We start from the raw sequence: 12,732 nt of genomic DNA on the forward strand, positions 1-12,732 counted from the left end.
TGTGTGTGTGTGTGTGTGTGCTCTCACCACTGCGTTGTGCTCCACCCGAGCTCTAACCTGATCCACTTTGCCCGATATAACCCTGGGGAAGATTGAGGAGTCTGCGCCTTTACAGAACAGATAGAGTTCACCTGCTCACACACGCAAAAAAGAACAGAAAAGTGTGTAAGAAATAAGCCATACACATGAACCTAAACATATACATGCATATTAACAGTATGAAATGCCTTACCGGAGCTGGACCTGACAATGACACTCATCCTCCGTCTGACTGAGTCAAATGTCAAAACCTCCAGCAGCTCAAACCTACAAAAATCAACAACATTGAAATGATCCTGTAGATTCATTCAAATTAAGGAAAGCATTGACACTAGCAGGCTGAAATGACCAGTAGAGTGCAGTAAAGAAACAGCTTTATTTGAGCTGATATGGTCAATTAAAACATGCCGGATTGTCAGGAATGGCTCGAAACATCTGTAATTAAAATCTTACATAAACCTTTAAAAATCCTACTTCATGAACTCAAACAGAGATTATCTGATCATCACTTTGAAAGCTGAACACCCTTTTCAGAGATAGTTTTCAGCCAACAATTATCTCTTTTCATCACTGTTCTAAATTTAAACTCATAGCTGGAAGCCTGCTGGTTTCAGCAGTTACTGTGCTACTTGTTGCTGTAGTGACAACATTTTACAGTAATGCACATTCAGTTCAGATCAACTCTATCTCTGCTCGGTTTTCATACACTGGCCATTAAGTTAACATTAACAAAACCAAGTATGGTAACATGCTGCAATGAAACTGTCTGGGTCCAAAATGGTTAACAAAAATTAGTAAATGCCCTCATTTTACTTTTAGAGAAATTACCAAGACGAATATTCTAATCAGAGGTGTGTGGTAAATAAACACAAATTACATACATAACAATAATAAGGAGTGCTGTATGCGCTATAAATAACTTCTACAATAACTAAACAGCCTATAGAAGAATTGTTGCAGAGGCTTTAAGAGATAAAAAACATTGTTTTAAAAGGGACACACTCACCTCTCAATCTCATCCTCCCTGTTCAAGATCTCCATGTGACTGTCCTTGAGTCTCAGATAGGTGAAACCGAGCCTGCGGCACAGAGCAAAGCACCGTTAATGGAAATAGAGTGACTGAACTAAATGTGTGTATTTGAAAAATGCTCTGTGTGCGCAGATGGCTTTATTTGCAATTCAACAGTCCGATTATCATTGTGACATTGTGTGTGTGTGTGTGTGTGTGTGTGTGTGTTTTCCACCTTTTCATGCCCTCCACCAGCGCCACCTCGTCTGGAGATGAGGAGATGTAGAAGGAAGTGGACTTGCCCTGGTGGATGCCATGCTTGATCCCATCCACTGTCTCCTCCTCCTTCACCTGCACCGTGTGGCACAAACACAGTGCCCGGAAAAACAGCTCCTCGTGCTCCTGTGGTGGACGGAAAACACAGTGTTACCCAAATGCACACACACACGCACGCACGCACAGAGGCCACACACACACACACAGAGGCTATGCTCACCCTGGCCCCAGGACCTGGCGATGTGTCGATCATGTCCATACCTGTTGCACCAGGCATTACCTAGCAACAACACAAATTAAGCACATTTAAATAGGATGATATTGACATAAACATAGGACATTTTGATGGTCTAAAATATAGTATAGATGTATAGTCAATGATATTAAAATGCCCTAAAAGAGTGAGAAAACCACAAAGGTGTGATGTGCTGTGTAGTGAGCCAGTGGCTATATTTTATTAATATCGTGCATGAGATTAAGCATAAAAGTTCATTCTTAACCTTGTAAACAGTAGTTTCTTGCTGTATTGAGAGTGTGAGATGCGGTTGAAAGCTCCAGAAAAAAAAACCCCACAAAAATCTGTGTGTGCTGGTGGAAACAGTCATTATAGTGTGGGGTGCCTAGTCTTTGTAGGTTTCATTAATCTTAAAGTTAATTGGTCAGAAATAATAAATAATAAAGATATGTGAGCAAATAAATAGTCCATCCATCAGGTTGTTACCTGTCCGTTACAGATAGCATGAGGTACATAAACGTGTCCGTCCACACAGCACTCAATGAACTCCATGTTGTTCTCTGTCAGAGTCCCTGTCTTGTCTGTAAACACATACTCCACCTGGAAAGAGAGCAGGAAATGAGTTACAGCATAAGTCTCTATGCAACTTCTCTGTACAGTAGTGGTGGGCGGATCGATCCAAATATCGATAATATCGATACCAACGTTGGTATTGATATTGATCAATACCAGTGTTATGAGATCAATACTTTAGTTTTAGTTTCTCTCCAATATGCACTGCTGCGGTTTCATCAGAGAGCCGACCTGGCTGTCTGTGTAAGTGTCGCTACTGTCACAGCGCAGAGCAGGCACACTTTTCTCCTCCTCCCCCCTCTTGTGATTTGATGTACCGTCATGTGACTCAGCGGCACCAAGCAAGCAGCCAGGCTTGGCACAAAAGCAGGACAGAGACGGAGCAGAAGAATGGCAGAGAGGAAGAGGAGCACTGTGTAGCTATATTTTCAGGCCAAAAATGAAACAACGGCAAGCTGTATAATTTGTAAAAAGGCTGTAAGATACCGTGTTAACACAACAAATGTATACAAGCATATGAAAATTCTGTCCTGGGTGATGATGCATCCACCTAATTTATTAAAAAGTGTCGGTATGGGCGATACTGGCCCTGTATTTACTTGGTATTGGATTGATTCCAAATTTTGCAGTATCGCACACCACTACTGTACAGTACAGAAACGTTTGCTTTTATGTCAGCCTGTTGAAAGTGTTCTTTGCTACCTGTCCCAGCTCCTCGTTCAGGTCCGACGTGTTGACCACGGCTCTCTCTCCTAGCTCCTTGTCAAACATTTCATCATCCCACATGATGAAATAGGAGCCCAGGAACTTCTGCATCTCCACAGTGACGTACATGGAGACAGGGATGATGTAGTTGAAAAGAACCATGAAGGCCAAGAAGTCTGTGAACGCCCTGATCACCTGAGGAAGAGGAGGAGGAGGGGATGAAGGGGATGGAGGGGATTTCTTTTTTTTTTCAAATTGAGGGAATGTAATTAACAGACTCACGATGTGTCTCTGTCTCTCTGTTTCTGTCCTGTCATTGTACCAGGGCTCGTCTCTGTTGGGGTCGGCCTGCCACGCGTATTTCAGCACTGTGTTGATGAGTGCCTTGCCGATGAGAATGCACAGGTAGACCACCAGGTAGGCATTCATTGACCTGCAGGGAAAGACAACGAGGGGCGTTTTATATCTGGACATATGGCCACATTAACACAAAAAATACCTCTGGTCCAGAGATAGAAACCAGGCACATCACAGTGCATGGATTCAGAAAGACAATGCAGACCAGTCCCACAGGTACAATAAAAGGCATTTTGGATTGTAACACTGCATTTGTTAGAAATCAGTGATGTAATGTAACGAGGTACAAATACTTCGCTACTGTACTTAAGTAGAATTCTCACGTATCTGTACTTTACTTCGTTATTTATATTTCCGGAAACTTCTAATACATTTCCTAACTAAAATGTAGACTTTTACTCCACTACATTACCCCTAAGCATCTTAGTTACTCGTTACTACAAAAAAATAAATAAATCAGAAGACATTTGTTACACTGGAAAAAAGCAGGTTTGGCAAATCATTATTCCTAAATTGCCAAGATAATGCATGCTCCATTCCAGTTGGTGACCTAATGCCTGTTTGTTGCCAAGCGGCAAAAAAAAAACCATAGGCCCAAACTAAAGAAGAAGAAGAGGAGGAAGCATAATGACTGATAGTGTCATGGAAGCACCTGGTGAAGGCTCTGCCGCCATGGTAACAGACGATGACCACCCCGACGACAGTGGTGGTGATGAAGATAACGTTACACACCTTTGGCCATAAAGTTCATAATCAGTTTTTTTTTTTTTTTACTTTTACTTCTAATACTTAAGTACATTTAATACCAGAACATTACTTTTATTAGTTAAGTACAGTAAATATCAGATACTTTAAGACTTTTACTCAAGTAATATTTTAAAAGGAGACTTTAACTTCTACCAAAGTCATTTTCTGGTAAGATACTTGTACTTTTACTCAAGTATTGCTTTCAAGTACTTTATACAATACTGTTAGAAATAGATACTCATATAAAAGGGAACAGCTGACACAAGGCATTTATTCCGAGCCAAGTACATTTTGGCAAAAGGAAGACAAATGCAATTCCAATGAGTTAATCAGGCCCACACTGTTACAAAGTGTAAATGTAATCCACCTACAGTCATTCATATCTACAAGCCATCTGGATAGAAGACACACGTCAACGCCAGATGGAAAGAAAGAGATCCACTCCGTGCAGTGAATTGATGGATGGGTAAAAAATATAAATGATTATCGAAGCCATTGTTCACAATTTATAATATGTAAATGAGAAGGAAAGAGAGAGAGAGCCTACTTTTCCACTGCGGACCGTTTCTGAGTCTTGGACTGGTAGTTGAGAGCCATCTTGGTTTCCATGCCAGTGTAGATGGCAACCGCTAAAAGGGAGGCACACAACATCTTAACTCAAGGTCCATTTACTAGCTTTTTCCAAAGCTTTTAATCACATCTAACAGTCTTCTCAAAAACTATCAGCTGAGGAGGACCGTGAGAAACAGTTGAAAGCTCTGGAAAAAGCTAGTTTGACAAAAAAAGATCTAAACTTTTTCTAGCACATTAGTCACTATGTGCTATTTCAGGTGATATTACCATATATGTGTGCAGTGTTCTTGAGTGTGGCTCCTCGGAGCAGCAGGTTCTCTGCTCCTAATGGCCTGCCAAATTAAAAAGAAATCTAATTAAAATCAAGCCCCTGCTCAGAGACGTAAAAAATAAACAAATTCAAACTAATTTAGACAAAATGACATTCCTATTTTAATACCATCGCAAACAAAAGAACTAAGGGAATCAAAGTAACAGGAATACTCGAAAAGAGTAGTATAGTATAGTATAGTAGTATAGAAAAGAATAACCTTTCTAACACTTCTCAGGGGTGAGAGTACTTTGACTAAATATGATGGAGATTACAGTGGTATTTTGGAAAAATCTACTTTGATCTTTACTGGAGAAAATTTGACCATATTCCTGGACCTGGAGCATTTTACGGCTTTGGGTTACCTGGCCACTGGCTCATTGTCCATGTAGATGTTGATACGGCCAACGAATCTGTGCAGGACAGACGTAACAGGAAAGACATGTTTCAAACATTTATTTGTCAAGACAGTGTTTTTTCAGTTGTGTGCGTGTATAGTGTGTTGTACTGACTTGTACAGGTCCGGCTGTGGTTGTTCACATTCTATAGTAGCGTGGATGGTGTCTACCTCCTCCTCTGTGTTGTAAGCTTTGGTGTCCTGAACTGCATAGTATGTCTAGGAACGAGAGAACGGATGGGTGAATGAAAAGAGACCAAATAAGACCTTTGCAATGAAAACTGGCAGCCTTAACTTGAAGGAAGTAAATCAAATATTCAGGTTGGATAAAGTGAACTAACTGGCCTGTACTTTAATAGCACACACATACTGTACAGTACACACACCTTGTGGCTGCTCTCTCCGTCCAGACTGGCTGTAGTAACATAGCAGGTCCCATCATCTCGAGACGTGGAAAGAAGGATGAGGTCGCAGGGAAAAGTCTCATTTTCTTTCATCAAGATGACGTCTCCAACCTGAGACAGAAAAAAAGAGGCATCCTATTTTTATTTTCAAAAATGCCTCTGGCATGCCTAGATGTAGTGTCTTCAAGGATGGCATGTCACATCCGGTTTCTACTAATGCAGTTAAGCTAACCTTCTGCTTTACCACCTGTAAACCTTCAGTTCAGCCAACAGTCACAAACGGTCACATTCTCTCACAGGACATTTGATCCTTTAGCAGATCCTCTGCATCTGTTATTTAAGCTGCAATTTCACTCTGTATACATTACATAACATACAGTGCTACAACAGACTTCAAAAGCTGAATCACACACACACACACACACACACACACACACACACACACACACACACACACACACACACACGATTTATCTCTTGACACACACACACACACACGATTTATCTCTTGACACACACACACCCGATTTATCTCTTGACACACACACACACACACACACACACACACACACACACACACACACACACCCTGAGCTTGCGACTTTGTTTGCAGACCACTTTCCCGTTCTCCACCACGTGGACAGGACACTGGTTGATAGCGTTGTCTGCTTTGTGTCTCAACCAGTCCTCATAACCCTGAAAGAGGAAAACAGAGACGGAGAGGGTGGGATGTAAAGGTGTTGTGATGAGGTGTGTGTGTAGGTTTTGCTAATGGTGTAGTGTTTAATGTCAATATCTAATCGAAGCAAAGTGAAAACCTTTGGCTCTCACCTGTTTAATGGCTGTGACTGTGATAACAAAGAAAAGCGGCAGCCCGCTGGTGATAGGACTGGTCGGAGTGTCGATGATCAACTGAAGTGACACACAAAGACAAAGAGAATTAAATGACAGACATGGATTTAGGGCAGAATAATGCATCAAAATGACAGACAGCTTTAAAAAAAAGGTGCACTAAGTAATATCTGACCCGTACAGGCCTCGACAGGGAGGAAATTAGAAGTACAAAAATATTAATGGACCTAATCTCCTTCTACACTCGACAAATAATGGTTCTTTTAATTACATTAAGTGAAATTTTATTACGGCAGTTCTTTTTTTTCTTTATGTAAAAGTTTTCCTTGAATTATGTGAAAACCTTTTTTTTTAATATTATTTGTTTTGCAGGTTCTTCCTACTTGATTCTTGCCAAATTGTATATAACAGGTCACTCACAATACATAAAAGCAGCCCATTAATTAAAGACATTTTAGTATGATGGTTTCTTTTTTACTGTAGAACTATTATAGTATTTTAACAAAATAAGTAGCACAGGATCCTTGTGGGGAAAACTATATTTTGTGCCCCCGTGTATAGCAGCATACTGTAGAAGCATGTTTTGTAGAAACGAAAGCAGTGAAAAGACAGAAAAACATTTAAAATGGCTGTAATTAATGTAAACACAAACAGAAAACGCTTTTACCTGAACCAGAAATATGATGAGAAAGTAGAAGTTGGCGACTCTCCTGAACTGCTCAAACATATTCTTCGGGACGAAGTTCAGAAATGTGTACTGGGAAGACATGAGACAGTTCAGTCAAACGAATCGTTGAGTGTCAGTGTTCAAATCCCAGCACACTGTTATCACTAGCTAGCCATGTCAAATCTGAGGTGAACAAGAACTTCTAAAGAGACTAACAACATGAAGGCAATATGTGGCTTCTTGCTTTTAGAAATCATATGCCCATAGAGTGTTAATAAAGTAGATATTAAGATGCTTTTTCATTGATTTTTATGTGGAGTCGGACAGTATCACAGACAAACTATAAATTAACCACAGCCATAAAAAATATTTTACAAACATGATAGACAGAAGAAAATTATTGATAAAGAAACCACTGGCTAAAGTGAGTGGCTAAACAGATTTAAGAATAATAATAAGAATAATTTAAATATTGAGACCATCTTATCTTTAAAATACAATATCCACTCTTCTAAAATCACCTTCCTGAAACACTGTGTCTTATTACCAAAAAAAACTAAGTCACACAATAAAAGACAAGTTTGTTGCTTTCTGTCATGTATTTTTGTTCCAGTATCTATGCTACTTCAGCGTGTTTTGATCTTTGTGTGTATGCGTGGGTGTTTTCGCTGACCTTGGAGGAGACTATTCTGTTGTCGGGGAATCTTTGTTGTATAAAGGCTTCTGTTCCTGGAGGAGGCTCCTTGTGTCCAATGAAAATCGTCCTGCTGTCCACCCAGTTCTCCTCACCAACACACTGCAGGGAGGAAAATGAAAAGTTTGAGTGTGCACTGGAGCATACACGTTTCTCTGTGTCTGTGTAATGTCAGTTTTCATTTTAAATAATTCCGTAGGTGATATGCAGTATGGGTCAGTGGGTAAAGCTATGCATTGTCACTGCCAAGCTCCGTAAAGCTAAATAAAACATCCAACATCTGTACAATCAAACATAATTTGCCATTTGTATTGGACTCCCAAATGTAACTAGGTTCCAATGGGAGATAAATAAATGTGTGATGATCCTATACACTCACACACAAAGTCACTCTCTCACACACTAACATAATACTGTGACACACTGAAACAGATTACAGAAAGTCAGAATGAATGAGTAATTTATCCTCCATGAATGAGAACTTTTGTTACCACGGTTACATGTGACTCAGACTGGAATGCCACACACACACACACACACACACACACACACACACACACACACACACACACACACACACACACACACACACACACACACACACACACACACACACACACACACACACACACACACACACACACACCTATTTATGGGAGAGCAATGTAAGGAAGTGAAGGGAAAATTGAAAGCAAGGAGAAATTGATGTGCGAATAACAATTGAGGTCTTCAAGACACATAGCATATCATCCCTACTTCCCTGTCTTCGTTGCCCTCTTCTTTACCTTTTCAAAGGCCAGTGTTAAAGCTGTATTGAGACTGAACCAACATCACATCCATCCTATCAGAGAGGGGCCGTACTAACTGACTGATATCTGATTTACAGTAAAGGAGGAGATGAAAACCAGATAGCATGGACAGCTTGCCAACTTCGTCGCCCACACAGTTACTGTTCCTCCTCTTCTCTCCCACCTGCCTGCTCCGTCTGTTCACCTAACACATTTCTTACACACTTCCCGTTACTTGTATGCATATGGAACAGAGCCATAAATATACAGGAACACAAAGGATAGTGTTACATAAATATACTGTACATTATGGAGATGCTACTAGTTGCTGGTAGCTCATTACCCTGAAAATTAGATTAGCCAATTATCGAAAAATAACCGAAATAGCTGCAGCACTAATGTTGTAAATGAAAAGGTCAGTGCTGTATTCATAAAATGTGAAGTTTGCACAACAAAATGCAAATAGAAGACAAACCAACAATACAAATAATATCATTATCAGTTTCCTTAACGGCCTTTTGTCAATTATTTCAACATCAGCTGGTATTATGGGATGATAAGTGAAATCTCATTAAAGAATATTATGGAAAAGACAGTCTGTGACTTTCCTACATGTGTTGAGTTAGTTTTTTGCATGGTTGGTTGGCACTGATGTAATCAGTGGTGTGCCTGCAGTGATACATCTTGCACTTTGACATGAGAGCCATATTTGTCTGATAAAGACCTGGTAGGATCAAAACTTTGCCAAGTTCGGTCCAATTAGGTGTGTGAGCTATAACCTGATGTGCAGACACGTACATGTATACATGCAAAAACAGGTAATGATAATGTGTAGTATAACAATACTGAATGAATCTGAATACATGAATCTGTGTTGATCAGAGTCAGATGGTGCTGACTGAGAATCAGTGGGCCTCCTCTCTTACTGTCATCTCCCTCCTTAATGCAGCTTTATTGGTTTTCTCACCTCTTTCCTCTCCATCCCTCACCACAACCTGGATGGCCTCTGAGCAGACATCTCTCTCCTATCGATTACGTTTTGCTTTCACCCGGATTTAAGCTTTTTACATGAAAGCCTGTCTAGGTTTAATCAAATAAAACGACATCTTCACAAAATAAAAATAAAAAACTGCCCTGTATTAGCTCGAGCATTAAGCCTTTGGATGTAACAGGAGACTTTGGGCTATTCTGGACTTTAATAAATCACTTTAGCAGCGTTTCGTGTTACAGGACACGGCAGGTTTCAGGGGTGTATTTATAGTTGGAAGGGAAACATTTGTGGTCAGGAGAAAGGGATGGAGAGAGGCCGCAGGTTTTGTTTCTATCGCCCTCACTCAGCACCAACATCCATATTCCTTAAAGCCACATTAGTCTCACACACACACACACACACACACACACACACACACACACACACACACACACACACACACACACACACACACACACACACACACACACACGTCAATTGGTGTGGTGTATGTGTGTTTTGTTGTATGTCTTTAATTTTTTTAGGGTAACCTTTAGGGGAAGGGGAAGAGCCTGAATGTACAACCAGGTGCACAGAGCACTCGTGTTTTAGAGAAGTGAAACTAACACTTTGAATATAGTTTTAAAATGTATTATACCTTTAGCAATTGAATAAAATCAAGGATACTGCTTTTAGTATTGTTTTATTTTGCTCTCTCTGTATTTTGAAGATATGCCAAAAGGTTTGTGTAAAAGTGACCTTCTTAAGATGGTCACGTCTTCATGCAAGTAAAAAGGAAGTGTTACCAAATGCTGGCTTCACAGAAATCCCCCAAACTATGGACTATGCTCTAATGAAAGGATGACCTGCACCCTTCGAATACAGAGAGACAAGTGAGAAAAATACTGGATCAAATGGGATTGTTACTCTCAGACAGACACTAATTAATGCTTTTTTAAACATTCTTATTGTTGTCTTTTTTATTAGGTAACTCAACGTAATCCCTGTATAATGAATTGTACCTGTGTATCCGTCTGTGTTCCTAGTCCTCATGTTTTTCTGCTGCATTTCAGTTTTTCTATTACATTTAAAATTAAAGATGCTTCCAACAAAGCAGATCATTCAGATTTCAAACTTCAACCAATCCCTTATCTTAATAATAATTATTAAATATTTACTAAAATGTGTCATTAAGTTGGTGCTTTAAAAACAACAATAATTATTCCCACAAGACCTGAACACAGCATTAAAGAGCCAGAAACTGAAGCCGCACTGTGATCAGGAACAGAGGACCATATTGTAAACAGGAAGCGCTGGACCCACTCACCCACCCATCATCTCTTTTGTTAGTAATACTGGAGGAAATACATACCCACACATAGCCACCCACCCCCCCACACACTTCCTGAAACAAGCAGCCATCCCCCCCCTCTCCATCCCAATCCTACCCTCTCCACCAGAGACACCAAAGACAAGAGAACCATATTTGATGTGCAGCATCAAATGGAGGTGTGTGTGTGTGTTTCCTCCAGTATTACCAACAAAAGAGATGCCATTCTGATCAAAGAAGCACAGAAAACTTTGATTACACATTATAACGCTTATTATTACACATGACTTAGACACGACTCACAGATGGACAAGACTTAGACACACATCAACAACCCACCACTGCAGAGCACAGGGGAAGCCCTATAAACCATTATATACATAAATCATAAGATTTGAAACTATTAAAATGGTGTTCAGTCTCTGGAGTAATACTGTAGTTAGTGCTGTGTGATGCCTGGCAAGTAAAGATAACATTTACAGAATAGTGCGAGCAGGAAAGAGGAATCACTGCAACACACACAAATGACTGCAGCTTTAAAGGCTGAGCTGTTCGACTGATGACCAATCCCAAAGTTTTTTATCTCCCGTTGCAACAGGCGGCGCTAAAAATAAGTCTCAACAAAAGCTCCGGACGACAACCTGCTCTCTACGATACCAATGACGGACACACACAAACCCTTCACACACTTTCACATCTAAATACTGTGTCATATATCAGGGTTGCATGTGCAAACACGATTGAATGCAGGCACACATGCTGCATGAGTGTGTGTTATCTCTCTGCTGCCACTGAGCTACGGAGATAAGAGAAATCCTGTCCCATACACTAAATCACTAGGTATTAAATGTAGATATATAGTGTGTGTGTGATTCTGCCTTTGACTACTGCACTTGCAATTATGTTTTGACTAAAAGGGTGCAAGGGATAAATAAATGAAGGTGTGTAGAGAACAGTGGAGCGCTTTAGCAAGGCGTTTTCCAAAGTCACCACTTTCTTCGTGGCTATTCCCGATGGATTCAAAGTCTAAAAAAGGCACTGGGGCAGGTTGAAAATAGCAACGAACACGTGCTATCTTGTGTTTTATATGCACGTGGAGATCTTGTGCTGTATGTCAGCTAGTAGGCCTGAGAGCGCTGTTGCGCTTTGTGTATTGTTAGCTTCATATGGGTGTGTGGTATTCGGATAAATGTCCTGATATCTGTGTGTGACAGTCTGGGCGTGTGTGCGTGTGTGTGTGTGTGTGTGTGTGTGTGTGTGTGTGTGTGTGTGTGTGTGTGTGTGTGTGTGTGTGTGTGTGTGTGTGTGTGTGTGTGTGTGTGTGTGTGTGCGTTACCTGAGTCACAGATGAAATACCAGCTGTGCTTCCCATCTGCTCAGCCTCACCCGGCCCCACAGGCCAGACCAAATAAGATAATGATTAATCCTCATCATCCACCTCCAAAACGCCACCCTCCCACATTTAACCATGATGGTGTGTTCGGACTGTGACCAAAACTGTCAGCAGAGTGTTTAGAGTGTGTCAAGCTTTGTGTCACAGCAGCCAATCAGAGCTCTGTGATTCCAAGCAGTTGAGATTTTTAATTCCACCTGTATGCAAAATTGACCAACCACTATTGGAAACCCCATGCTCTTTTCATGAATACTGTACGAACACGTCAGAGCACTTTCAGAAAGATTTGCTCTTTTCCGCACAGTGGTTTAGCTGCTTTTCTAAACAGATGAACAGTCTGGTTTCTAAGTCTATCCCTCTAATTTTCATTCAATAAAAAAAAAGTACAGTGTCACCCAAAAGCTGCTGCTGAT

General features: G+C 40.5%; 1 protein-coding gene across 9 annotated transcripts in view; it reads right to left on the minus strand.

The window, feature by feature from the left end:
- Window positions 1–12,732, minus strand: part of atp11a (ATPase phospholipid transporting 11A) — a 46,626-nt gene that overhangs the window by 16,187 nt on the left and 17,707 nt on the right. For all 9 annotated transcript variants that reach the window (XM_031291812.2, XM_031291811.2, XM_035998413.1 and 6 more), the window contains 17 exons: window positions 7,818–7,940; window positions 7,145–7,234; window positions 6,457–6,537; window positions 6,214–6,321; window positions 5,608–5,736; window positions 5,337–5,440; window positions 5,190–5,237; window positions 4,782–4,846; window positions 4,489–4,570; window positions 3,120–3,270; window positions 2,835–3,032; window positions 2,046–2,159; window positions 1,545–1,604; window positions 1,284–1,450; window positions 1,046–1,117; window positions 233–306; window positions 28–131 (listed from right to left, as the gene is read on the minus strand). In XM_031291812.2, coding sequence (XP_031147672.1) covers window positions 28–131; window positions 233–306; window positions 1,046–1,117; window positions 1,284–1,450; window positions 1,545–1,604; window positions 2,046–2,159; window positions 2,835–3,032; window positions 3,120–3,270; window positions 4,489–4,570; window positions 4,782–4,846; window positions 5,190–5,237; window positions 5,337–5,440; window positions 5,608–5,736; window positions 6,214–6,321; window positions 6,457–6,537; window positions 7,145–7,234; window positions 7,818–7,940 — 1,770 coding nt within the window. The remainder of the gene's footprint in view (window positions 1–27; window positions 132–232; window positions 307–1,045; window positions 1,118–1,283; window positions 1,451–1,544; window positions 1,605–2,045; window positions 2,160–2,834; window positions 3,033–3,119; window positions 3,271–4,488; window positions 4,571–4,781; window positions 4,847–5,189; window positions 5,238–5,336; window positions 5,441–5,607; window positions 5,737–6,213; window positions 6,322–6,456; window positions 6,538–7,144; window positions 7,235–7,817; window positions 7,941–12,732) is intronic.

Source organism: Sander lucioperca, chromosome 24, assembly GCF_008315115.2.
Source record: "Sander lucioperca isolate FBNREF2018 chromosome 24, SLUC_FBN_1.2, whole genome shotgun sequence".
In the NCBI taxonomy this organism is placed as follows: domain Eukaryota; kingdom Metazoa; phylum Chordata; class Actinopteri; order Perciformes; family Percidae; genus Sander; species Sander lucioperca.